Consider the following 26,940-nt stretch of genomic DNA (forward strand, 5'->3'; position numbering starts at 1 on the left):
GGTCCTCTCAGCTCATCGTTTCTGTCCTTGAACAGAGAGAGGACGCAAGAAAAGCACTGTTTTTGGAATCAGAAACCTGGGTTTGTGTTTCATCTCTGCCTTTTTACCAGCTGTGTGATTCTGAGCACGTTGGTTATTTTGGCTGAGTCTTGGTTTCATTATTTGTAAAGCGAGACAGTTCTACTGAATGATCTCTAAGATCTGTCTTAGTTTTAACACTAGATTTCTGCCGTCCAACATGGTAGCCACCACTTATGTGTGGTTACTGAGCACTTGAAATGTGGCTGGTCTGATTTGACATGCGTTGTAAGTATACAGTACAAGAACAAGAACGTAAGACATCTCATTAATACTCTCCTATATTGACGACACGTTGAAATACCATTTTAGACCTATTGTGTTCAACAAAATATATTATTTTTAAAAAGTTTATTTATTTATTTTGAGAGAGGAAGAGAGAGAGAGAAAATCCCAAGCAGACTCCACAGCCAGCTCAGAGCCTGACATGGGGCTGGATCTCACAACCACAAGATCCTGACCTGAGCCCAAATCAAGAGTCAGATGCTTCACCGACCGAGCCACCCAGGTGCCACGAAAATATATTATTTAAATTAATTTCACAAGTTTCTTTTTATCTTTTTGTGTTGCTATTAGAAAATGCAAAAATATACATGTGGAGTTACGGAGAGAATTGTGTCCCCCCACCCAAATTCATGTTGGAACCCTGACCCCCAGTATGATGGTATTTAGAGATGGGGCCTTTGAAAGATAGTTAGGTTTAGATGGGGTCAGGAGGTTGGGGCCCTAATGATGGGAATTAGTGCCCTTATGAGAAGAGACCAGGGAGCTAGCTTTCTCTCTCTCTCTCTCTCTCTTTCTCCCTCCCATGTGAGGGCATAGTGAGAAGATGACTATCTATAAGCCAAAAAGAGGGTTTTCATCAGAACCTAACCATGCTGGCATCCTGATCTCAGACTTCTAGCTTCCAGAAGTGAGAAAATAAGTTTCTGTTGTGCGAGCCATCCAGTCTACGGTATTTTGCTACCGTAACCTGAGCTGATTAAGACATGTGGCTTGTATTATATTTCTGTCGGACAGCACTGGATGTCTGGTAACCCCTCTGCAGCAAGCTGTTGCCACTTCTAACTTTCCGCCTTGTGTTCGTGAGAGCCGGGATGGCCTCGTGAACGTTCCTTGGGGGTGCTCTGCTCAGTGCTTTACCTGTAATAGCTGCTCAATTTACATGTGGTGATTAAGCCATCTCCTTTGTTGCAAGCACTATAGTTTCTGGCTCATTTATGCAGAAGAGAATCATTAAAATGATACTGGGTAGTTACCAGAATCTCTGTGGGGCACAGGAACAAGGCTTCGGAGATGGTTCAGGCACAGGCAGTGCCTAAATCCCACTTCCCACTGCTGTGCCAGAGAAACAGAGCTGCCTGCCAGAGCTGCTGCCCCACTGAGAGGGGCTACCTGCTTCTAGCCTCACTGGCTCCCAGTGCAGAGTTCGACTGATGGAATTTAAAGTGAGAACTCTAACAACAAGGGAAGCAGGAGAGGCCTCCTAAGAGGGGAATTCATTCCTCTAACACGGAGAGTTGCCTTCACATGTTGGTAGCCAAAAAGAATGACCAGAATCCTTCACTAGCGTAGCCTGAAACCTTGAAATTTTGACTGCAACACAAACCCAGAGTTTTCCGTTGAAACTCCTCAGACAGACTTCCTCCACACAGGAGGCTCCCCAGATCTCATGGTTCTTCTGGAAAGTATGAAGCATAACAAACAGTTGATGTTACACATTACTCTGATGCTGTGATTGTAATTTCGTTATGTCTTTTGACAGTTATCACATTATATTTTATTATAGAGACACAGGAGGGCACTCTAACCAACCAGCAATAAAACTTAAGTGGTTTAATAGCCTTGGCAGTTTAAAAAAATGGATATGGGCTTTGTTGAATCTGTTTTTTTCTTCCTTCCCTTCCCTTCCCTCCTTCCCTCCCTCTTTCTTTCTTTCTTTCTTTCTTTCTTTCTTTCTTTCTTTCTTTCTCCCCCTTTCCAGGTAGGATAACCAACTTTGCAGGAATACCTAATTCCCCTAGGGGATCCACATGTAGCAAAGATTCCCAAGACACATCCTCCACACTGTCCGGTTAAAGTCCTAGGGACTATGGCTTTGAGCAACCCAGAACACAGAAGGGGATTTTTGGCTCACAGGTTACCCACTGCCTCATCCCTGAGGCATGACAGATGGAGACAGGGTTCCCAAGAGCTCATATGTTAGAGGTCAACCGCCCAAATGAAACAGAGAGCAGAGGAGAGAGACCTAGTTGTCAAATGTCCTTCAAATCTGCAGCCTGCCCCCATGACTTACTGGGGGCCTGCCCTCATGTGTAAGTTATACCTGACTTATGTCTGCATTGTTCACCAACGGAGGAGAGCTGGAGGGGAACGGAAGCAACATATCTAGGGGTACCATTTACCATCCCATAAAGTGCACGGGGTTTTATACTGAAAAATAAAGCCAGTCGACTTCTTGTTAATGAATTGCGGCACACGGGAAGGACAAAGCTTGCTCCGTTGGCGGCTGGAGTAACAAAAGTAACAAGGATAGGCCGGAACAATACCTGCTCCTCGGGACTGGTTTCCCCACACTGATCTCCTCGGCTGGGGCCCCAACACCAGGGAGAAAGGGGCGCGAGGCTGCCCGGGCGCTTTTCCTCCCCAGGTGGGAGTGGGACAGGTTCCCTGCGATGGTGGGGTTACTAGAGGTCAAAGGTGCAGTCTTGCCGAGCCAGCTTTGGCTGGCTGGACCCGCTGGGACCGCTGAGCGCAGCTCCCCCCCTCCCCCCCGCCCCCCCCGCGGCCCCTTTTGCCACCTCCTCTCGCAGCTCTGCGTCCCCAGGGGAGGCTGGTGCCGCGGGTGCCCCAGGCGCAGCTCTGCTTGCGAGCGCCAGACGCAGACTCACGGCCAAGGTCTCGGGCGCTCTCCGCTCCTAGTCCCGAGGTCGCTTCGGGCAGAGAGCCGGAGCCAGCGCAGGAGGGAGGAACAGAGACCCGGAATCAATAAAGGGAAGGACTGGAGGGGAAAAATGACGAAGGAACGAGTTGCTTAATTCCACTCAACAGGTGGTTGCGTGCGTCGGCCGAGACTTGGCAATGGCCACGTGTCTGAGAACCCCAAGTTTGACTCACTGTTCCCTTTGGAGAGTGCCGCCTGGTATCCCTCTAGCGCTGCATTCCCAAGGTAAGAGAGAGCCTACCCCGTCACTTGGCAGGCCCCGCGCTGAGCGCTGTACCCCATTATCTCTTTTTATTTCCCCGAGTGCCATAAGCTTGGGGCACTGTTAACACCCGAGTATTGCGGACGACGGAACGACCTTAGAGAAGCTGGGGGGGCTTTGCTAGAGTTTTACTGCTAGTGGCGGAGCAAAGACTCCAGAAGGGACTCTGCGATCCTGAAAAGCCCAGGCCACAGCCCACAGCCCCTCAGCTCTGCCGCGTCCTTGTCAAGTCACTCCGTATGCACCTGTCGCGGGCCTCGCTGGGGGTGGGGGTGGGGGCTCGAGAGGAGAAGGACCAAAAGGGTGACCAGATGACTCTCCTCCATCCTGACCCTTGGCTCGCGGCGCGGAAAGCTCACTTAGGGCGCACTTTGGAGAGGGTAACCCTCCTTCTCCGGGGGTCGCGTCCCCAGCGGGCGCGGCTTTTCGGGGCAGTGTCCCCCCTGGGGCGGCAGGGGCGAGGAGAATCTGGGGTCTGAGAGTGGACACTAGCAGGAAGTGGGGTGGTGGGAGCTCGGCTGCCAGCAGGGCGGGCGGGGCTGGGCGCGAGGCGCGCGTCCACGCGGTGGGTGTGTGCGGCGCTTTCATTCAAACTTTGGGGAGCCTAGGTTCCGGCGTCAGCGAAGGTGTAACCAATCAGAGTCCGGGGACGGGAATAAATTATGCAAATCACCATCTGGCGATGGGTCAGATGACTCCCATACTTTAAAAACTACCTCGCCGGGAGCTCCAGGAGTGACAGCGGCGAGTCCTGGCTTCCCCGGCGGGCGGGCGTTCCGGGTGAAGGCACCTCTAGTTCAAGCCCCTTCATACGCCCCGTCCCCTCCTCACGGCTCACTTTAGCCAACTTTTCCCCTCCACCTCACCTTCAGCTGGCTAAGGCCACCACTCTCTCCCTGGGCGAGAGAGGGCTCCCCACTTCGCGTCTTACCAGCGCGGACCGCTGGAAACCCCGAGAGGTCTTCTTCCTCTTCTTCTTCTTTTCAGTCCTGTTTCGGGAGAGGGGGTGTGGCGGGGAAGGATGCGAAACTCCGTTCCTCTGCTCTGCCTCTGGAGCGTCCATTGTTGCTTTGCGGCGGGAAGCCCCACACCCCCCGGTCCGGAGGGACGGCTGCAAGGTAACGTGCACTTACCCTTATTACCCGCCCCCCACCCCAGCTTCTCCGGGCCATGCCCCCTCTCTGTCTCGCTGAAGCTTTTCCAGCCCCTCCCGGTGCCTGCGAAATCCTCTTTCCTTTCCCACTGCCCATTCGCTCTTCCTCAGTTCACTTGTTTCTTGGCGCTCCGGGCGTGCACATCCCCAGCAAAGCATCCGAGAAGCCGCAGGCGAGTGTGTGCGCTGGCCCGCGCTCACCCTCTCGCCCCACCCCCTTCCTTGATAAGATTCCCTGGATCGGTGCTGTCCAGCCAGCCGAGTCGGCTGCCGGCGGCTCTTTAACCGTGTCCTTTGCGAGGCGAGAAGGTTGTTAGAGCTAAGTGGCTTGGTGCCCTTCCTTCTAGTCTGGGTGTAGGTGTTGGCAAAGTTGGGCGGCAAGGGTAGCTGGCTCTGGTGTGATTAGCGCTTGCGGAGAGCGTTTGGTGAGTAACTTGTGCCCAGAAGCTGCTGGGCCGATTCCCCCAGGTTGCCAGCCTCCTCCTCCCCAACACCCTTTCCCATCCCCGCTCTTCCTCTTCCTACCTCTCTTCACCTTCCTCCTTGTAGCTGCTAGCTTTTCTTCCAAATTCCTTTCATCAGAGGAAGCCTTGCCCTGATGGAGTGAGGGTAGGATCACCCATCCAGGTGCCAAATCTATTAGCGAAGCAGTGGAGAAGGGAGATCTCCCAAACTCCACCCCATTATTTCACCTTCTTCTAGTCTGCCGAGGTTGGGCCAACGATGCTGGTCCATGTCAGTTTATGTACTTGTGGGAGGGGTAATTTGAATGAATGGGAAAGCCTTGCTTTACTTAACATGTTCCAATGCTAGCTGGAACTGAGACCTGGGGTAGGTCAGGTCTCTAGCTCCTGTCCTGTATATCGGTAACACTCCTTCCGTTTCACGTGTTCTGTGATTCCGAATATTTGTGGGCCATTCTCTCAGTCGAGAAAGTATGGCTGCTCAGTGCCAGGCACTGTTCTAGGATCAGGGGATGTGATGTGGAACAAGACAGATGAAGACCCCTGCCTCACGGAGCTTGCATTTCAGTGGTGGGAAGACAGACGGCAGAACTAATTAAGATATATAATGATACTCGGTGGGAGAAAAGTAAAGCAGAGGAGGAAGGAACAGGGTGCTGGGGGAGAAGGTGGCACAGTTTTAATCTGTGGTCTGGTTTCCCTCACTGAGAAGTTGACCACGGAGCAAGGAACCGAAGGAGGTGAGAGAATGAGCCATGAGAGCACATGGGTAAGAATAATTACAAAGTCCCAGAGGTTGAAGTGCCCCAGGCTGGAAGCGGTAAGAATGAAGCCGGAGAACTCTGGGGTCAGAAAAGGCCGGATGCTAAGGTGGAACTTTTATGTCAGTATGTGGGTTTATCCACAAATCTGTCCCAGGAAGCCAGCAGACTTCTCTCCTTTTCTCCTAGAATTCCCCATCTGGTCTCTGTGAGTAGCTATCTGGGTGATAACTGGGGAGGGAGACTATTTTTGTCCATGGTTCAAATTTCTGCTGGTTGGGGCTTTTGTTCATTACTTTAATGGCAGTTAACCTGAGGTCTGCTCATGTATATTTAGTTGCATTTTCTGGAACCTTACCCTTTGTACATCTGGTATATTCTTTTCCTCCCCACTGCCCTCTTCACCACCACCTTTTCGACTGTTTTGCTGTCTCTTTCCATGATGCCATTTGCCCACCCACTCTGGGATAAATGAAGCTCCTGGTTTGGTCATTTGGTATTTTTTCCCTTGATTTCTGGGTGACAGGAGAGTTTGATTTTTCTAATTTCCCAGCCTGTTATCAAGAGGTAGTTTCCTGGATGGCTGAAAGAATGCTGGATGGGGTTCCTTTATGACTGTCCATAATAATGTGGTGATGACAGTGCTTCGTTTAAAAGGGCATAAGGGCACTGTATGCGCTGAAAGTTAGGATTTTGCTGCTTTTTGAATTTCCTCATGGCTCAGTCACTTCTTTAACAAACTAAAAGAACGTCTGGCCCATGTTTAGCACTGCGAGAGCCCTGATGCAGGAGGTGTTTGAAGTAAGTACTGGAATCTAGCTGGCAACGCTGGAGGAAGCCCGTTGTATGATAGCGGATGGCTTCTTACCTCTAATTCCAAAATCCAGAATCTCTCAAAATTGGAAAATTTGTTTGGTAATTTGTTTGGCAGCGAGACTTGGCCTCACCGGCCCTGAACTCCAGTGGCAGCAAAAACTGATCAGAACTGACACGAGGCTATCCACAGACTTGATTTCTGCCCTTGAGCGTGAGTAGTTTCGTATTTCCCTGCAGAAACATTAGTGTGTTTGATTACTGGGGAATGCCCCCAGACCCTATTGGGGATGTCATGTACTGTGTGGCTTATGTGCCATGATGCCTTTCTAAAATCTGAAAAGTGCTGAATTTTGAAACTCGGCTGGTCCCCAGCATTTCAGGAAAAGAATCGAGGACGCATACTCTCTAAAAGTAGCCACTTGAGCATAGGAAGGAGAACTCGTTTTGGTAGGGAAGAGGAAAGAGAGGTAAGAGAACCTATTTATTTCAGAGTCACAGTAATTAGTACCGATGGCTTAATGTTCTTAAATTCTGAGATGTCCCTTTATAATATCTTTGCAACTCTTCTGGGAAATGAGAAAACATTCAGCAGGTATAAAAGCTGAAACCCAGAGGATTAGGGAATGTGTTCAAGATTGAACTAGAACTAGACTCCAGATCTCTAACTACCCGAGCCTACTAGATGCACCCACGCTCTGTTTCTTTCCCCCAGATGAGCTCCGTACGCCCAGGAATGTACAGATTGTTGCCAAACCTCTTGTGAGATTTAACCTCCGCACCTCTGGGGACTCAGAACATGAAGGATGCTACCTCTCCCTCGGCCACAACCAGCCCTTGGAAGACTGTGGCTTCAACATGACAGCCAAAACCTTTTTCATCATTCACGGATGGACGGTGAGCCCAGTGGAGGGAGCTCGGCAGCTTGACACAAGATTTGGTTGCCTTTGTTTTGGTCAATTAAAAAGAAGGCTGGTGCTTCCAGATTCTACTGTCTCTCGCTCTCTCTCTTTTCTTGTGGGCTGCTTGTGTTTCAGACAGCTGTGAAGAATGTAATGGGCACTTCGCTGAGGGGGCTATATGGACGCCAGCAGGGTGGTATTTAATGCTGGCACGCAGCGGGCTTTCAGAAAGTGGCTCTCCTGAAGGCAGCGGCCCAGTTCCACTGGCTCTTAAGGGGCCCTCTAATTACACTTAATTACATTGGTCAACCACTGCCTCGAGGGGGCCATCCCTCCCTAAGAGCTGAGCTGAACTGCAGCAACTTGACTGGCTCCGAGAGTCTATGAAGAGCCAGCTGGCCCAGATCGCTGGCCGCCGTTGGCATGGTGCCCTCCTGTTTGCATAGAGATGGCTCCGTTTGAAGGCACTGGGGCTCTTTATGCGCCCTAGCTGAGCAATTCACATTGAAAGGCCCATGACAAACTTCAACAAAAAAGGGCTTTAACGCTCAGCTTTAGAAGCTTTTGACCAGCGAGGGGTTTATTCATTCCTATAATGATGGTCTGTAGGAAAATGACACTATTAAGTGAGCAGGTTTCTGCCTGGGCTAATTGAGGGGGGGACATTCCTTCTTTTAATGATGAGAAATTCATATCCGTTACATGCTTTCTGGGTCTTTAGGTCTATCACCAACTGCTGGGGTCAGGCCTTGTGGGTGGGGGCGCCTATCTACCTAATGTGACTGAAGAGGTGGTCAGGGGCTTGTCTATCCATGCTTATCCCACAGCCTACAATTAGAATCATGCAATTGAACCTTTTTAAGCCCCCCTGTCAAAATGCAAATACAAACTGCCTGCAACTTCCAAATGGGTTGCATTCCAGAAAGTTCTTTTGTAATCTGGAACTTGGAAGAGCTTTTTCCCATAGAGGCAGGATTGTAAACGGCCTTTGGGTTCCCAGGCCACGCACAGAAAACCTATTTATCTAATAATGTACATGTGGGTAGGTTTACAACTGGACCTAGTCACTATTTATAACTTTGTTTCTGTGGGAAAATGTGTGCTGAGTTCTAATTTGGGATTCCAGGGACAGATCTTCCCTACTCTGGGGTCAAGAGGGATGGCAGAGATCGGTTGTAGGAAGGGGTCATTTGTTAACTCTGATCCGCCTAGGAGACCGCGTCTCCTTGCGTCTCCAAGAGAAAAGCTAATTCTCCAGGGTTACCCTTTCTACCTGCCTTTGAGGCCTCTTACTTGTCTGTGACAGGGACTCAGGCTAACCTCAGGCCAGTATCGCCACCAATGTTTATCTCGTAATGGTCCTGTTGGACAGTGGGTAGCAGCCTAAGACACCAGCTATGAAAATTCGGATGGGAAAAAAAAAGATATAAAGAACAATGGAAGACAAACACTCATGCAGCAGTCCTGTTTGTGGCGGGCCCTGCTCAGGTACAAATGTCTGGTGCCTGAGCAGCCATTGCAAACGTTCTGGAATTGGCTGGGGAGAGGGTCATGGAACTGAATTCCATATTCATCAGGATTCCTAAAACCGACAAGGAGAATTTTTAAAAGTGTCCTTTTTTCTTTGCAGATGAGTGGCATGTTTGAAAATTGGCTATACAAGCTTGTGTCCGCCCTGCAGATGAGAGAGAAAGAAGCCAATGTTGTGGTGGTTGACTGGCTTCCCCTGGCCCACCAGCTCTACACAGACGCGGTCAATAACACGAGGGTGGTGGGACACAGTGTTGCAAGGATGCTCGATTGGCTGCAGGTAAGTGCTTTTAAGAGCAGGATCTTGGGGGCGCCTGGGTGGCGCAGTCGGTTGAGCGTCCGACTTCAGCCAGGTCACGATCTCGCGGTCCGTGAGTTCGAGCCCCGTGTCAGGCTCTGGGCTGATGGCTCAGAGCCTGGAGCCTGTTTCCGATTCTGTGTCTCCCTCTCTCTCTGCCCCTCCCCCGTTCATGCTCAGTCTCTCTCTGTCCCAAAAATAAATAAACGTTGAAAAAAAAAATTAAAAAAAAAAAAAAAAAAAGAGCAGGATCTTGAACCTGAACCTTCTTAAGAAAACACAGTTCAGACTGTGTTCCATTGAACTTCAGGCATCTGAGAATATCTCTGGGATGCAAATTTTTACTGAATTAAGTATTGCTTGAAATACTTGAAGGCTGGCGCTTTGGGAAAGCTTTTTAGTTATTGATATATCTCTGGATTCTTTTCTGTTCTTTTATTCGCCGGAAGAAAATCTGCCTTATGGGTTGTTACTTGCTGATGCCCTCAGGTTGGGAATAAAAAACTTCCTGGAGTCTGCTCTTGCCTCTGAAGGGTGGCTGTCCTCAGGGGTGAGGAGAGGGTTGGTTCCCACAAATGCAGCCTAATGCCACACTTAAAATATTAAGTGTGGAAAATATGTCTTGAGGTCTTAGATTTACTCTCTATAGGTTAATGATTTGCCTGAGATCACAGACTTTCCTGGGGGCAAGGGTGCGCTGGCAAAGTGACCCCATTATCTGGGCAATTCCAGCCTGACTTTCCTTTTGCCCCTGGAATCTGATGAATTCTGGCAGCATCTGGTCAGGGGTACTCTAGCATTACCTCATTTTTCTGCCTAGGTCGTTTTGTAGAGCTTGGTGTCTGAGCTGTGGGACCAAAGTCCCACCTCGGCACCCCTGCCAGGAAGTGCCCTCTCAGGGTATGGTGCTTCAGCTCTGGGGTCCTGGGTGGGCTTGTGGTGAGCAGATCGGCAGCTCCTGGGGCCTAAGAAGCGAGGAAAGAGTAGGCTGCTGCAGGCTGTGGCTGGCACTTAGTCTCCAGTGAGTCTGGTGGCTTTGATTTCCACATGGCCACCCCCACCTCCTGCAGTGCCAGAGAGAATGGAAATGTAGCCAAAGGGTCAGGTATGTGGTTTCTAGTCATGACCTGCACCCTGCCCCCAGCGCTTGGCATTTAAAGTGGCACAAAGTCCTTTTGCCTTCCCCTCACCTGGCTACGTCCCTTCCCTGTCTCATTGCCGGCAATGAGGGCCATGCCCTGGGAAGTCTCTGCCCCTGGTTCCCATGGCTCTTCCTCGTCTCCATTGAATGGTTGGTGACCCAGTGGGCTCGGGACCACTGGCTGCGCTCACACACTTTTGTGGTTTTCTGCAGGAGAAGGATGATTTTTCTCTTGGGAATGTTCACTTGATCGGCTACAGCCTCGGAGCCCACGTGGCAGGGTATGCTGGCAACTTCGTGAAAGGCACGGTGGGCAGAATCACAGGTAGGGTCTGCTTCCTGCGCTGACAGCTGACCCCCGAGCTCCCCCGGCTCCTTGGCCAAGCTGGCTTTTCTGAACTGGAGTGTTCCCAAAGAGGCAGCACGAGGGAGCCATACAGGGTTTGCTTTGGAAGGGACCCGGGGGATATGGAATCCACAGCTTTCAAGCGTTCGTTTCAGTCACAGAATCCCTCTTTCAAGTTGAGCTTGTGTGGGACCCTGATAAATGAAACAGACAGAAGGGATGTTCTGGTCGAAGCTGGATATATGGTGGGTAGTGTTAGCTTTGCCCTTGGGCCTTCCCCATCCCCAGAGAAATGTCAGGGTCCCAGAGCACCAGGGAACCCACTTTGAAAACCGCTGGCCGGGTCTGACAGGCAAGGAAACACCGAGAGGCCAACAGCTAATAACTGAAAAGTACAGAACCGCAGTGGGTCCTGACCTATCAGCCTTGGAGGCTCACGCTTTTCTCCACCAGTGATGCTTAGGACCTCAAGGGAAATGAATGGGTGGTGGAGTCGAGTTTGAATTCTGCCTTATTTCTGTTTCATCCACCAAGAGCCTCTTTCCAATGTTTAGCTGGCACATTTATTAGTGATAATTATCTGTTTAGAATGTGCCGCTTGAGATTCACTCTCTTCCTCTCTTTCTGTCCCTCCCCCACTCACGGTCTCTGTCTCTCTCTCTCTCTCTCTCAAAATAAATAAATAAACATAAAAAAAAAAAGAGGGCTTGGGGTGCCTGGGTGGCTCAGTCGGTGAAGCGTCTGACTTCGGCTCAGGTCGTGATTTCATGGTTTGTGGTTTCAAGCCCTGCGATGGGCTCTGGGCCGACAGCTCAGGGCCTGGAGCCTGCTTTGGATTCTGTGTCTCCCTCTCTCTCTGCCCCTCCCCTGCTTGTTTTCTGTCTCTCTCTCTCAAAAATAAATAAATGTTAAAAAAATTAAAAAAAAAAAAAGAGGGCTTTCTGATATTGGCACCCAGGTTGTCAACAAAAAATTGGGTTTCCCTTCTTGCTGAGCTTTTGATGTGTGTTTGGATTAAATCATTAAATGATTTAAAAAGTGTGAAAGATTTTCCTTCCCATTTTTATGCTTCCTCAAATCTGTAAACAGAGCTACCCCTAGGCTGAAGTTAATGGCAGATTTGTTGTCTTAAACCTTTATCTTCCTTCCAGAATTCTTTTATTTGTCTTCACTCCCAGCTTCCCTCTCGCCTCCGAGGTACCAAGGCCCAGCTGCTCACCTCGAAGGAAAGATTTGATCAATTTCTTTCCTGGCAGTATTTTTATTTTAAAACAGGACTTGGGAAGAAGGGAGTCCTTAGCTAATAAGTAATTTAGTAAAGGGAGAATTTCAGGTTTTAGCAGCAAGCAAGTGGGGTAGATTTAAATATATATGGATATTTGTAAAATTTTATTGGCTTACCTCAAATCATCCCTGGGCTTCAGTCTAAGGTACACACACACACACACACACGTATACACACACTCTCCTTTAGATCCAATTCCTTGATTTAGCACAGCTTGAGAGCCTCATTTTTGTTTACCAAGACTGTGGAGCCTAATCATCCAGGCGGACAGTGATCGTGTGGCCGCACAGGACTGCTCACTAACCCGTTGCTGGCACAGCGCTGTTGGGCTGTGAGCCGCTCTGGGTTCCACCGTCCGAGCGACTCCTCCTGGCCCCCAGTGAGAGGCCTGATGCTGCAGAACCAGGCCAGCCGTGTTCAGACTGCAGCTCATTCAAATCCCCAGCCACCCCTCCCCCTCCCCGCCAGCCCAGGGTCATGGGCAGCAAGGACAGGTTGCAGATCTTTCCTTATTCTCTTTCTAAAGCTGCAATGAGCTGGGGAAGAGTTTTCCAGTTCTTTCCCCCTGCCTCTTTGGGTGGCAGCTGCTGAGATGGGGGCTTTGCTGACCGAATGCTAATCAGTGCTCCGTGCTGTCCGCACGCGGCCTGCGTGTCCCGAGCATGGTCCTCTCCTCCAGCCCTTCTCTGCGGGCAGGGGCCTGAGTGAGCCCGGCGGGAAGAAGTACCCTCTGTCCAGTTGCCCAGCAGCACCTCAGAGGGCATGTGGCTCACCTGACGGGTGCTGTTGTGCATGTCCGGTGTGGGGGAGGGGCATGGATGTTCTTCTAGCTCAGTCCGCAGACTTCCCCTGGGTCTGGGAACCACGTGGTCCCAACTGGTAGAAGGACCAGACCGTAGCTCGCGTGGGGTCCTAAGGCCCATGATGCTGCTATGCAGAGGCCAGCAGGGAGACACCTGAACCCTAGTCTTGCTTGGGTCAGGGCTGTGGACGGGGGTTTGCCAGAGTTTTACCTTCTTAGGCTTTTGAGAGAATTCTGTGCCTCACTAGGAAAGAGGTCATATACTTCTCTCTCTTTTTCTTAAATTTTTTAATGTTTATTTATTTCTCCAAGACACGCTGCGGTGGGGCAAAGGGGGCCTTTTGGCTTCATTTTGCGGATGGGGTAGTAGGAACCAGTGCTTAAATGACAAGTGCAACATTTTACACCCTTAGTAGCAGAGCCAGGATTCAGACCCAGGCTGTCGGGTTGCAGAGCCTGCCCTGGCCACTGTGCCACACTGCCTCTTCTTGGTGAAGATAAACCAGCAGTGGGAACCGAGTGGGACCTGCCCTGCCAGACGAGTGCAGAGGCTTTCCCGGGCGTGTGTGCGTGTGTGGTTTCCATTTGTTGGACGGAACATCTTGGAAGGTGTCTGACTGAATGGAAGAAGGGCTGGCTCTCCACCTTTTCTTTTTTTGGAGGGGACAAGCTCTCCCTCCCATCCCTAGTTAAAAAAAAAAGTAAATTGTACCACTTTTCCCCAGAGTCTGTGAGCCCTGGCTCTGTGTCAGGCTGGGTCAGTCTGGGTGGGTGAAGGTTCAGCCTGCCCCCCCAGCCATCCTTTCGAGAAGCCCTGTCAGCTGCCTGCATTCCTACAGCACAGCTTGGTTTCCATGGCACCGACCGTCTGGTGGAGACTTTTGTTCACATCAGGCGAAGAGCTCCTCTCTTGTATTGGTTGCAAAGCAGAATGTTCCTCTCTCTCTCTCTCTCTCTCTCTTTTTCCTTCCAGAAAACATAGCAAGAGGCAGGGGGAGGCTGCCTGTGTCAGTCCTGTAGCCCTTGGCAGCCTCTGAAATGAGTCATCGTGGGCTGTGCCGGGGGGTCACCGCTTTTGTACCATCCTTCTTGAGGGCCCTGGGCTGGGGATGAACCGCCAGGCAGCTTGGGCTTCTTTTCTGCCTTGGCCATGCATATGCATTTATTTCAACTTCTGGAGCCCGCTTGCTTCTACCAGCCGCCGCAGCTCTCGTGAGTGATGGATTTCATAAGCTTACCGTCCACTCCAGCCAATAGCTTGGCCTATTGCTTGGCTTAAAATCACCCCCGTCAGGCCAGAACCAGGGTGCTCCCTGGTTCTACTGCGCTGGGATCTGGTGGGTTCTTTTGCCCATCTCCTCCTTTAACGACTCTGTTCTCCGTCTAAACTCCTCTCCCACGTGGTGTTTCTAGATCAGGGTGCCTTGACCTCAGCACTGTTAATGCTTTGTTGTGGGAGCTGACCTGAGCATTGCTGGATGTTTATCAGCCACCCTGGCCTCTGCCCACTAGATGCTAGGGGCTTCTCGTCCTCGTCCTTCTCCCCCCCGCAACTGCGACAACCAAAAGTGTCTCCAGACATTGCCAAGTGTCCCCTTAGGAGCAAAATCACACCTAGCTGGGCACCCCTGTTCCAGGCTCAACAGACCCCCCCCCGCCCCACCACCGCTTATAGTGCACTGTATTCTCAGCTTTTTCCAGGTCCTTTCTCTGTGTCCATAGGGCGGAAAGCCTTCTATGCGGGCATGAACTTGGCTCCCATAATTACTCGAGCTTGGCAATAGCAGCTGGTATTTACACTGACGAGCGCTTAATCTCTTAATATCTCACATGCGCTGTATGGATTACGACGTTCAGGTTTAATTTTATTGATGATGCTGAAGGTGGGAGAAGTTTTTTCCACTCGAGTTCACCTCCTTTCAGCATCACCTGGGGGTGCTTGCCAGTCAGGATCTCTACGGGGCTGGGGAATCTGCATTTCATGCTTTGCAAATTCCTTTTTTTTTTTTTAATGGTTTTACATTCATGCGGTTCCAAAATTAAAAGATGGTGAAAGTCTTTTATTGTTGCTACCATCTGCTCGGTTCCCTTCCCTGCCGTCTCGCCCAACACACATACACACAGGTAGCCAGGGGCTTGTGTGTCCTTCCAGAGTTTTCTATAGCTACATGGTAGAATTTGAATTTTCAACAAGCTCCCAGAGATATTTGTGCTGTTTCAAATGTGAGAACCGATTCTCTCTACATTGCCGCTTGCCTGTCTAATGCAGAAAGTTTGCAGGCAAAAAGATTTCTCCTTCTTGCTGCAAAACAGAGGAATTTGGAGGCCTGGGATATGGATCCTCAGTGTATCTCGTGTCCGCTCCCCCCCACCCCTCCCCCCACGTTGCCTCAATCTCATCGATCCACCTTTGGGCCTGATTCATAACTAAAGGAAGGGGAAAAGGAAGTCCAAATGCAAATAGCTCGGTTTGGGGAAACTGAGTCCTCCCTCCAGAAGATGCAGGTAGCTTATTCTGTAAAGGGGCTGCTACATTAAGGCTGCAGAAGGCTCCCAGTGGCAGAATAGATGGGACGGCTGGCTTAGTTCAGCCACAGCCAGCCCGAGTTCTTTCTAGGAGTGCTCCAGTTCTGACAGTCTGTGGTTCCTTGGAGCTGTATGTCATTGTGACTCAGTTGAGTTGTCAGGATAGGTGAAGGCTTCAGAAGAAAGCAAAAGTTCCTCCAACCGCAGGCATCCCACGGTTCCAGATTTATGGGGCTTGGCTCTGAGGGTGGCTTCTCTGTGCACACTTAGATTTACTTTTCAATCAAGACTCCAGGACTTTGCACACCCGATGCAGCTGCTCTTGGCTTGCTCTTCTGCTGTAGGTTTGGATCCTGCCGGGCCGCTGTTTGAAGGGGTGGACATCCACAGGAGGCTGTCCCCTGACGACGCGGACTTTGTGGATGTCCTCCACACCTACACGCGTTCCTTCGGCTTGAGCATCGGAATTCAGATGCCCGTGGGCCACATCGACATCTACCCCAACGGGGGTGATTTCCAGCCGGGCTGTGGACTCAATGATGTCTTGGGGTCAATTGCGTACGGAAGTGAGTTCCTTACTTTCTGCTTCATACAGTGGTTTGACTCGGTTATCACATCTCCTAAGTCAGCCAGAGCACGTAGTACTCCCAACAATGTTCATTTTGCGATGCCCACTCCCCCCCACGGGGGCGGCCGATCCCGTGTGCAGTTTATCTTCCTGCAGGTCTACTAACAGCCATCTGTTGGCTTCTGCTTTGCCCTCTCATGCACTGAGGTCCCAGTTGTTATTGGTTAATTTCTTTTTATAAGAAAAGGAATATATATCTGCTGGGAAAAGCACTGTAGAATCGCCTAGAGCAAACAGTAAGCCTCTTCCTCCAGCTGCCTCTTGTGTGTATCCTCCTGGTCTCTTTTCTTTGCAAATTCATTTGTGTGTGTGTGTATGTGTGTGTGTGTAAGATTATATTTTTTAAAATCACATTGTCCTGTAATTTTCCTTTTTCGGTCACTATATATATTATATATATAGTATATATATAATATATATATATAGTGAATATTCTTAAACATCAGAACACATAGATTTACTTATCTTATTCTTTTTATTTTAAAAGAAAGGTATTTTTACATTTATTTATTTATTTTGAGGGGGGGAGGCAAGTGAGCAGGGGAGGGACAGAGAGAGGGAGAGAGAGAATCCCAATCAGGCCCCACACTGTCTATGCAGAGCCCAGTTCGGGGCTCAAACCCACGAACCCACGAGATCATGACCCGAGCTGAAATCGAGAGTCGGATGCTTAACTGAGCCACCCAGGCGCCCCCCGTCCCCCCCCCCCCCGCCTTATTCTTTTTAAAGGCTGTACAATATTCTACAGTATGGATGCTCTATAATTTAAGTTTTTGTGACATTTTAAAGAATTAAAACCAAGATGAGGTCTCCATTCACTTACCATTTACCTTCTGGATGCCTGAGCCTGTTCCCAGCAGACTTGGATTGAACTGAATCTGCTGCCAAAACCCATGTGTGGCTGGAGTGACCAACCCCTTTCTGGATTTCCCATTTTCTCACTCCCTCTGGTCTCGGCTGTGTTGCTAAGTCTTGGCCCCTATTGGCTCCCTCTACTCTGATGCTCCGCCCTTTGGATGTCCCGCCCTGTCATTCAGTCTTAAGACTGTAGCCCTCTCCCAATGTGATAATATTCAAGTAGCCCCTGCAAAGCTTGGAGGTCCAGCAAGGACCTCTGTCAGATGCTGGCATTCCTTAAGACTAGTAGTGTTACTGAGGAGGGGGTGGCTTTGTCAAATTTTTCCTAAGGTCCTGGGATTTACCGGGCTGTTGGCTGTAGCTTCCGGTTACAAGAGATAGGACGCACCGTGGGCATGGAAATCCCAGTTACACTCCTAACTTCGTAACCAACCGATCATGTGACTCTGAGCAAATGGCTTCATCTCTGTGGGCTTTGAGGGCACAATCTATATTTGATGAGAGGCTCATCCTGCCCGTCCTCCCCTCCCCCAGCAATCACGGAAGTGGTGAAATGTGAGCACGAGCGGGCCGTACACCTCTTTGTTGACTCCCTGGTGAATCAGGACAAGCCGAGTTTTGCGTTCCAGTGCACGGACTCAAATCGCTTCAAAAAGGGGATCTGTCTCAGCTGCCGCAAGAACCGTTGTAACAGCATTGGCTACAATGCCAAGAAAACCAGGAGTAAGAGGAACAGCAAAATGTACCTCAAGACCCGGGCAGGCATGCCCTTCAGAGGTAACCCTCTGTCCCCACAGTGTCCTGAGGAGGGACCTTCGTCCTTTCCCTTTGTCTAATACCATGTTGTGGAGCAGGGCACGTCCCAGCCCAGGAGACGTGGCAGGGCACAATTAAACCAAACCATTGCAAATCAACGATGTTGTGCGTGCCCTAGGAAAGTCAATCTTTAAAAATAAATGGTGAGGACTCCTTTTGTGATGAAAACCATCGCTCCATGGTCGCAACATCAGTATCTTAAATTTGTGTTGAGACGGAAAATTGTCATTTCTTTGCAATTAAGTTTTGCAAAGCTATTTCATATTTTTCTCATGATCGTCACAGCAAATCTGAGGGAGGACCGATAGGGCATCAAAATGAGGTCTTGCATTTTTACAACATGTGAGAAAACCATAGGGTTTTGCCGATGGTATTTACATGTGAGGAGGCTGGGGCCCAAAGCGGTTAATACCTTGGTCCTTAATTCAAGGTCACACAGCTAGAAAGTTGCTAGGTTGGAATCACCGAAAGAGTCATTGGCCTCCAAGTTTGGGGCTCCTCCTATACTGAGGTGATTCCTTATGCCATTGGACTGAAGATGACAAGAGGGAGGCTGGGCTGGACCAAAGGGACATTAGCCCCTAAAAACTCAGTGTCATGAGTGACTCAGTTTGGCTCAGCGTGTCCTGAGATGACCGGCAAAGTTCACAAATGCCTTTGTCCCACTGTCTGTGCAGTTTACCATTATCAGATGAAAATCCACATCTTCAGCTACAAGAATATGGGAGACATCGAACCCAACTTTTACGTCACCCTTTATGGCACCAACGCAGACTCCCAGATCCTGCCTTTGGAAATGTGAGTCCCGGGCTCCCTTTAATGAGTTCAGGACCGAGAACGAGTCCGGCTAAGAATGAGCGAGCGTGGGAGCGTGCGAGCCAGTTCAGGGGAGTGCAGCCTGAGTGCCTGCGGGAGGGGCTGGGTGGGTCTGTGGTCCACACTCTCCACCAAGCCCTTGACTCAGACCCTTTCTGGGAAGGATGCTCCAGGATGAATCAGCAGCATGAGAAACTGCTGGGTCAGCTGGACAGAAACTGTTGCTTCGTTTCAGGCAACGCCTGACACCTGGGGCTCTGGGAAATTTGGAACATAAATGTTATCCCTGCACCGTTTCTAATGATCTGTGGGAGGGGCACATGGCGACCGGTATATGTTAAGCGCACGCGAGGTACAAGGCGCCATGCCAAGTCATGTTGGGACTGCAAAGTAATGTCCTCAAAGTACTCGCTTCCCAGGGTTCAGGGTCTAGCTGGAGGACCAGGTATGTATGCACACACTCACCTCCATAAATGGGATGGGACAGGTCCCCCCAAGGGTCACATGATGGGGACAGGCAGGAAGGGGCTGGGAGTTCAGAGGGAGACGAGCGTCTGTGGGCTCATTTCTCTGCAGTCACCATGTGGCAGGTGCTGCCACCGCGTCACCCCACACGGTGGGGCAGTTTTCCAGGTGGCCAGGCGGTGAGACCTGCTCCTATCTCCCCTTGTAGAGTGGAGCAGATCGGGCTGAATGCCACCAACACCTTCCTGGTCTACACCGAGGAGGACCTTGGAGACCTCTTGAAGATCAAACTCACCTGGGAGGGGGCAGCTCAGTCCTGGTACAACCTGTGGAAGGAGCTTCGCAGCTACCTGTCCCAGCCCCGCAGCTCTGAGCGGCAGCTGAACATCAGGCGCATCCGGGTCAAGTCTGGGGAGACCCAGCGGAGGTAAGGGCTTCGCGACCTTTCTTTTGCCGCACCTTGTCTTGGCTTGGAGGAAGGGGGGCTTCTCCTGGACGGGGCTCCCTACGAGCACTGCCCTGATGACCTGTTTGCCGTGGGGTCCACACAACCAAAGGCTTCGCTTGCCCCTGTGCAGAGCATACCAGAGTATCAGGCCTACGGCGCCCCCACGGCTGAGGTCTGCAAGAGGCCCTGATTTCCCCGGACCCTTTGAGCATTATATCCTTCCTTCCAAGGCTCTGAGTCAAGGGTATGGGGTGGGGCCCTGACGTCAAGTCACAGAGAATGCTCTATGCCATGCCAGCTGGCAGTTCCCCCACGAGTTTTAACCTCAGGCTTAGAGTGAAAACTCTAGACCTTTATGTATCATCCCCTAAAATGGTGCCTTGACTCTCTCAGCAAACTTCTAAGCAGAAGCCAAGGAAGCCCGTGGGACCTTTGTCAAAAGAGGAGGGTTTCCTCGGCCATATCTTTCTGCAGACCGCTGGGAGGTCACCGCCAGCCTGGAGATGATAGGAGGCAGGCACCACCCTCCTCGTACCTCATCTGGTATTTTCTCCATCACAGTTCTTCATGTGTCGTCCTGTTTCCATCCATCGCCTGCGGTGTAGTGTGGCCTTAGGGGGAGGGAGGCGGGGGTCCCTTGTCTGAGTGATTCTGGTCTAGAAGTCTGTGAACTGGGGAGAGCAGAGGCCTCTTTGCACCCTACCCCTGTCGCTGGGTTACAGTAGATGTATTCTCCAACTTGACTAGATATTATGGAATCTCCGTCCAAAGTGTTTAGACCAATACAATCTAAAAGTAAGAGCCCCCTTTTCCTTTCCTCCTCGCCTACACTGGAGGGGACACTCTTGCCATTCTGTTGGGTGTGAACTGGTCCCTTATTGTTGCTTTAACGTGTTTTAATTTCCTGGTTGAGATGAGATGGCTCACCTCTTTATATGTTTATGGGCCATTTGGGCTTTCTGGTAAAGGTTCTTTTGTTTTTAAATGTCTATTTATTTATTTTGAGAAAGAGAGAGAGAGGGAGGAGACAGAGAGAGAGAGAGAGAGAGAGAGAGCACAGGCAGGGAAGGAGCAGAGAGGGGGAGGGACAATCCCAAGCAGGCTCTGCACCATCAGCACAGAGCCTGATGCGGGGCTTGAACTCATGAACCGTGAGATCATGACCTGAGCCAAAACCAAGAGCCGGACACTTAACTGAGCCACCCAGGTGCCCCTCTGGTAAAGGTTCTTAAACCTGTTCTGCAGGTGGCGTTCGTCCTTCCCATCGGCATCAGGATCAGGTATCCCGTACATCTGTCAGTCGCGGGGTCATACGAACGCCACACCACAGAGGCTGCGGTAACCCACGTGGTTTGGCTGTACGTTAGAGTTGAAATGGTTATTAGACTAGTGATTTTTCTCTGCGACCTTGGTTGAGCATTTTCTGACTCACAGCTGCATCCATTTATGCTTGTTGATGGGTGCTTATGAGCACCCCACTGGAGGTACATTGAATTCCTCCATTTGAGGAGACTGTGGTCCACCATAGATACGGGAATCCATGAACAATTCAAGGCAGTGTATGACGCGTAAAATAAGACGAAGCATTTATTATTAACTCCATGCCGCGCATAGGAATGACAATAGCAAAGGCAACACCTATAAAACAATATGCTTTTCTATTGAGGTCAAGGGCTTGGGCAGTCAGGGAGACTTCAGAGACGCTATGCCTTGAAAGGCAGGTAGCCTTTTGGATGGACAGACAGGAGAAGGTGGAAGGTGTGATCAAAGGGCTACATGAACCAAACCACGGGAGATGTCAGAGTGGGACATGGCAGCAGCAATGAGGGGTTCTGAAGATTCTGAGTCAAGGTGTGGCATGATGAAAGCCCTTTTCTCCTCACTTGGTCCACTTTGGATCCAGAAAGCACCGTCTGGCTAAGGCCCAGCAATGTGCCTCCCCCACTTGAGTTTTGGCTACATGAGTGGTTTCTTCTTCCTCCTAGGTTGACCTTTTGTGTGGAAGACCTTGACGACACCAGCATATCCCCCGGCCAAGAGCTCTGGTTTCACAAGTGTCGGGATGGCTGGAGAATGAAAAATGAAACCAGGTAACCAGGGACTTTCTCATAGGGTCATGCGGTACCTGTTAGACAGGTCACCTAGCATGTGCTGGATATGGGTCTGGGTGCTTGGGATGTAGCAGTGAACAGACCAGATACAGATCTCCTCTTTCATGAAGCTGACCTGTTGGGAAGAGATAGACCAATCCGTGGAATATGCAGGATGTCGGAGGGCGTTTGTGTCCCTTTGCCCCTTGGTCCAACTCCCCTTCAAGATGTTCACAGACCATGGTCCTTCTGGAGTCAGGCCATCTTAGGTTGAACTTCTCCATAGTGACAGGGGCTACAGGAAGATTCCAGGGCCCCTAGCTTCCTTCTGGGCACCCGTTTGGAATGGGGACTCAGGTGGGAGGTAAAGGGGAAAGGCATGGTATAATCCCCATTTTTAGGTTTTTCTGGAACCCCGGGTGGGTGTCAGGGATAGTGATCAGCTCTTCCCCTTTTGGAGAAGCAGGAGTGCTCATGTGTATGACACTGAACCAGACAAAAGGCACGTCTTGATTCTGTGTCCCATGACCCCATGCCGTAGTCCCATTATTTCAGATTTGAGGAAGGCAGATCTCATGGTGTGAGGCAGCAGGTGCATCCAAAAGGGAAATTCATCACAGAGTCTCTGAGCCTAAACACCTGCTTCTGGAGGACGGAGACGGGCCCCTCGATGGCTTCCACCACTTGCCCCAACTGAGATGCTGTATAATAATGCAGCCTCCATACACCGAGCACACGACACGTGCCCACCTGTGTTTAGTGCCTTTTCTATGTTAGCTCATTTACTTGTATCACCAGCCCCATGACATTGGTGCTGTTAACCCTGTGTACTGTTGTGGACCCTGAGGCTCAGGGAAGTTAGGTCACTCTTTCCAGCTCCCCCAGCAGGCAATGGTAGAGTGAAGATTTGATGTTGGTTTATTTTATTTTTTTATTATTATTTTTTTTAATTTTTTTTTTCAACGTTTATTTATTTTTGGGACAGAGAGAGACAGAGCATGAACGGGGGAGGGGCAGAGAGAGAGGGAGACACAGAATCGGAAACAGGCTCCAGGCTCCGAGCCATCAGCCCAGAGCCCGATGCGGGGCTCGAACTCACGGACCACGAGATCGTGACCTGGCTGAAGTCGGACGCTCAACTGACTGAGCCGCCCAGGTGCCCCGTCTGTACTCTTTCTTGAGCATGGAGGGTTCACTTACTCAGATAAATCACCTCACTTTGATCTGGGTATCAATTATCAAGCAGCTGCACCCATTCGGGGGGCCCCTGTGATGAGCCCTCTGCCAACCCTGGGGACCAGGCTTCATCCTGACTGCTCTGTGTCCTGTTCAGCATCACCGGCCTGATCACAACCTTGGTGATCACAGGACATGTAGGATTCTGAAAACTGCCCATCGAATGGCTCAGTCTAGTGCAGGCTCATAGGATATTCTGCTATAATAATAACTTTAGTTCTTTACATTCGTATTCAGATTATTACCTTTCCAAAGTGCTCCCCCATGCATCAATTTCATTGATCCTCAGAATAGCCGTGTAGATGGTACGCACCCAGGAAGGATCACTGTTCTTATCATTATTGTTATGATAACATATCTTATGATAAAACATTTTCTTCTTCTTTTCCGCTCCGGAACTTTGTAGCAGCTGAGGATGTTATGTTGATACTTATGTAATGTTAGTACCTCGTCCTACTAACATCCTACCTTACTCATCCTGGTAATGAGAAAGCCAGTCATTACCCCCAAAAGAACATAAGGCGATAGAAGCCTGAGTCATGCATCGACACTAGGAAGTTGTGACAATCCCTAGACATAGGTTATGCCTTCGGTATCCTCTCACCTGATGTGGATACTGTTCGCCTATTCACCGATAAAGAGACTGAGGTTCCAAGAGGTTCAATTGCATGTTCGTGTAGCTGAGACTAGAATCAAGATCTCTGGATTCTGTCTTGCCCCCTTCCTGCCACCCTACAGTCGCTCTCGTATTTCTGGATCAAGGCAAAGAGGATCATGGATAGTTTTCCCTGCATTTGTGTGTGTGTGTGTGTGTGTGTGTGTGTGTGAGATAGGTGTGTAAGAAAGCTTGAACTTGTGGCAAACAGAGTACACCCTCAGTACAGGCTGCACGTTTGCCAAGCAAGCCAGGTGAGGATGCCAAATATTGCTCATCTCTTACATGGTTCCTTTCAGCCCAACTGTGGAGCTTTCCTGAGGGGCCAGTGAGGCCCACTCACACCCGCCTTCCAGACACATGGAGGAAAGTTACTGCTGAGGACCCACCTGATGGAAGGACCCCTCTTGGCCTTGATCCTCAGGCACTGGCAAGAGACTGTTTGCTGGGCCCAGGACCTTACCTCCTATGACTGTTGGGACTTCTCGCCGGAGGGGACCATACGCTGCTGTTCCTGCTGTTCCTGCCGCTCTAGAATTGCTCTAACTCCAGACCTGTGTGCGAAGGGTCGGACGCCCGGGCCTCCTGCGCACACTGCACTGGTTTCTGGGTGACTGGATGAGCCTGTGCTTCGCCTGACAGGGGACACTTGTGAAAGCGCATGGAGGACTGTCAGCTGCCTGATCTGAATGGTGGGGAGAGGTCTTTCCACTGGGAGCTGACTTGTGTCACGATGGCAGACCCATGATCTCATTTGCCCAGAGGGAGGGGAGTATAGATGTGGGGTGGTGGCGAAGCCCTCACTGTTGGGGTTCGGTGGGCTGCATTGATCAATAATCATTACACTGCAGGCATTCCGTCCTGCTCCCCAGCTTACTCTCTAAAGCACACATCATTGGGTGTCTTGGTTTTCCAGTTGCTTATTGTTTGATTGGACAGATGTTTATTAAGCACTTAAACTTGATTAGCACAAGGCAGTAGATGCATTAGTAAACCTTTCCAGACTTGGAATCTAATGGAGTTGGGATTTCTAGTCTCCCTTCCAGTTTAGATGATCCATGAATATACATGGGATGAAGGGCACAATGGACACCGGGAGGGCTACAGGGTGTAAGCCTCGGGGATCCGAGGCTTGAAGTGGTTTCAGCTATTTCTTGTTAGTTAACGTGCACACTCCCTGTAAGAGCGACATGTTTGATCACTTGCATGGAAACGAGCAGAGTGCCACATGTGCTGGGGATGGAACCGTGGCCCATCTCCAAATGCGATTGCTTCAGAGCAAAATCTCTTCTGCTTGGGGAGGTAGAAGGCATCATATATCTGTTATACGTATCTGTTCATACAGAAACCAGCACCTGTCAAACAGAGCTGGCGCTAAGATTCAATAGAATGCCTTTTCCTCCGTGGAATATCTTGCTCTAATAGCAGCGCCTTCTCTGTGTTGAACTTAGAAAAGCCTCCAATTGTAGCTCTTGACATAAATGAATATATGCGATATCTGAGAAACTGGTTTATACTTTTCAAAAGATTTGCATGTGCATCACTTCGCTGGAGACTCACAAGAGGAGCGCAAGGCAGCTAATGTCTGTTTTATAACACGAAGGCTTAATGAGGTTCAGCCACATGCCTAGATTTATATCCCAGGTCGGTGGTGGAGCCCGGTGAGGACCCAGATTTCCTGGAGGCAAAGCCCGTGGTGTGTTCATTTCTGCAACTTCCTCAAGATGTCTACAGCCTTTTGACCCTAATATGCCTCAGAGGTGACAAACAAGGAGCTGGTTTTTGGAGGCATCCATTAAACCATAAACCCTTATATTAGTATATAGCCAGGGGAATAAGAGGTTGGGCCTTTTATGGATGAGATTTATTTGGAAGGAGGTGTGATGTCAAATTGGGGAGAAGAGTGATTTTTCTTTGTACTTAGGTTTTTCGAAAGATGTTGTTTTAACCTGTGTTGTGCCAAAGTTGTGTAATTGTTCAATGCCAAACTTTTGAAGACGTAACCAGTCAAGTCTTAGTTCAAGGTGTTTTCTTAAATTGTGTGCTTCTTCTGTTGCTTCTGTGAATGCTTTCTAGCCAAAGTGGAGCTTCTGTTATTGGCCATGCCTCCTGATTACTTCTGCCTTCTGTTTTTAGGAATGGAAGCCTCGGGAATCAAATCCTCAGTGGGTCCTGTATTTATACATTTGGCTTGAAGCCTTAGTTGTATATAATGATGCTTTTTTTTTTTTAACACTTAGAGTACTATTTATTTCTCCAGTGTATATAATGTATAAAAACAAATATATGGTTAGTTTTTATTTTAAAATTAACCAATTTCAAGATGAAAAATTTTTAATAGGAAAATAATAAAAATCTATATAACTCTTTGTGGTCCGGCCTCTCAGTTCTTAACATTTGAAAGAATTATGGCTGCCCAAGCCTAGAGTTTGATGAAAAGTGACCTACATATAAGCTATAGTCTCTATTTGGTACTAATTATTGGGAGGAAGTGGACAACAGCTTCTTTCACTAAAGAACAAGAAGGAAAACTGTTTGAATGGCAGAAGTGCCTGAAATATACGTTAGGAAAAAGGAGGGGTGGCTGCACGTTGGTGCACATTGCATGGGACCCAGATAGCAGTAACTTATGCTGTAACTATGCAGGTAGAAACTGAATTCTCTATTTTATTAAAGTCTCAGTTGGTATTGAGGCTCGGCTCCTTAAAGCAGGGTCCAGGCTCTACGTTTTTGCTGTTCCAACCACAGGGTGTTCGCTTCATCCCCACAATCCAAAGTGTCCCCCGTCAGGTCCCCTTCCAGCCCACGAGAAGGAAGAGGAGAAGAATATTGAAATATTCTTGAACTATTTTGAAATATTCTTGAACTATTTCAATACTGAAAATATTGAACTAGATGAAGTTCATATTTGTCAAACTCTGACATCTCTTTCTTATGCCTCTTGCTTTCTTCACTACACAATATCAAGGGCACTTCTCTTGTTGCAATAGAGCTTAATGGTCATTTTGTAAATGGCCACAGAAATGTCCATACAGTGAGGGGACCATCATCTTTTCCTTAGCTGTCCCTCCATGGCTGGTCATCAGGTCCACGTTCCTTCCCTGCCGACTGCGTTCCCCTGGTGCCTCCTTTCCTACTGCACACTCTCATGTGGCTGCAAGCACTTCCCCTCCCCTACCCCTCAGACGTTCCCTTTTCCAAATTTACTTGAGTTTCTACTCCCTCAACCCAAGCCCTTGTTTATTTGGTGTAGCTAACTCCCAAGAGGGATTGTTGGAAGCTTTCAACTCAGTCATGCTAATGCATCAATGGCTAGTGAGGTTTTAGCCAGTCCAGAGTCATTTCCATTGTCAAAATAGGATGCTTGTTAACCCAAATTAATCTTTGATTTGCACTGAGGTGGCAGGGCAAATCAAAAGGAAGGTTTCCTGTTAGGGCAGGAAAATATTGGGTCAGGGTGGTGGTCCTGCTTGGGAATCTTTCCTCCAAAAAATATTGCTGTTTTGCACAGTTGATCCCCTGCCTTCACTCCTGACCTATAGCTCCTGGGAGCACCCGTATTTGTTTTTTCCCTCCCCCTCCTCCCCAATAGTTTCCATGGGGGCAGTGGCGAGTTGCCATGG

At 49.6% G+C, this 26,940-nt stretch overlaps 1 protein-coding gene across 5 annotated transcripts; it reads left to right on the forward strand.

The window, feature by feature from the left end:
- The first annotated feature begins 3,058 nt into the window (after positions 1 to 3,058).
- LIPG (lipase G, endothelial type) lies at positions 3,059 to 25,686 on the forward strand. 5 transcript variants are annotated; one of them, XM_086682943.1, is made up of 10 exons: positions 3,059 to 3,247; positions 7,191 to 7,372; positions 9,008 to 9,187; positions 10,560 to 10,671; positions 15,650 to 15,871; positions 17,326 to 17,568; positions 18,285 to 18,405; positions 19,097 to 19,315; positions 21,322 to 21,426; positions 23,617 to 25,686. In XM_086682943.1, the coding sequence occupies exons 1-10, from the start codon at positions 3,160 to 3,162 to the stop codon at positions 23,636 to 23,638; spliced, it is 1,494 nt and encodes a 497-aa protein (XP_086539069.1). In that variant the 5' UTR covers positions 3,059 to 3,159; the 3' UTR covers positions 23,639 to 25,686. The 5 variants fall into 5 exon arrangements, with proteins under 5 accessions (XP_086539069.1, XP_086539068.1, XP_086539070.1 ...); XM_086682942.1 differs by lacking the exon at positions 3,059 to 3,247 and adding an exon at positions 3,973 to 4,402; XM_086682944.1 differs by lacking the exon at positions 3,059 to 3,247 and adding an exon at positions 4,455 to 4,862.
- Positions 25,687 to 26,940: the final 1,254 nt, after the last annotated feature.

This window comes from Puma concolor, chromosome D3, assembly GCF_028749965.1.
Source record: "Puma concolor isolate L17-30 chromosome D3, mPumCon1.1.hap2, whole genome shotgun sequence".
Taxonomy (NCBI): Eukaryota; Metazoa; Chordata; class Mammalia; order Carnivora; family Felidae; genus Puma; species Puma concolor.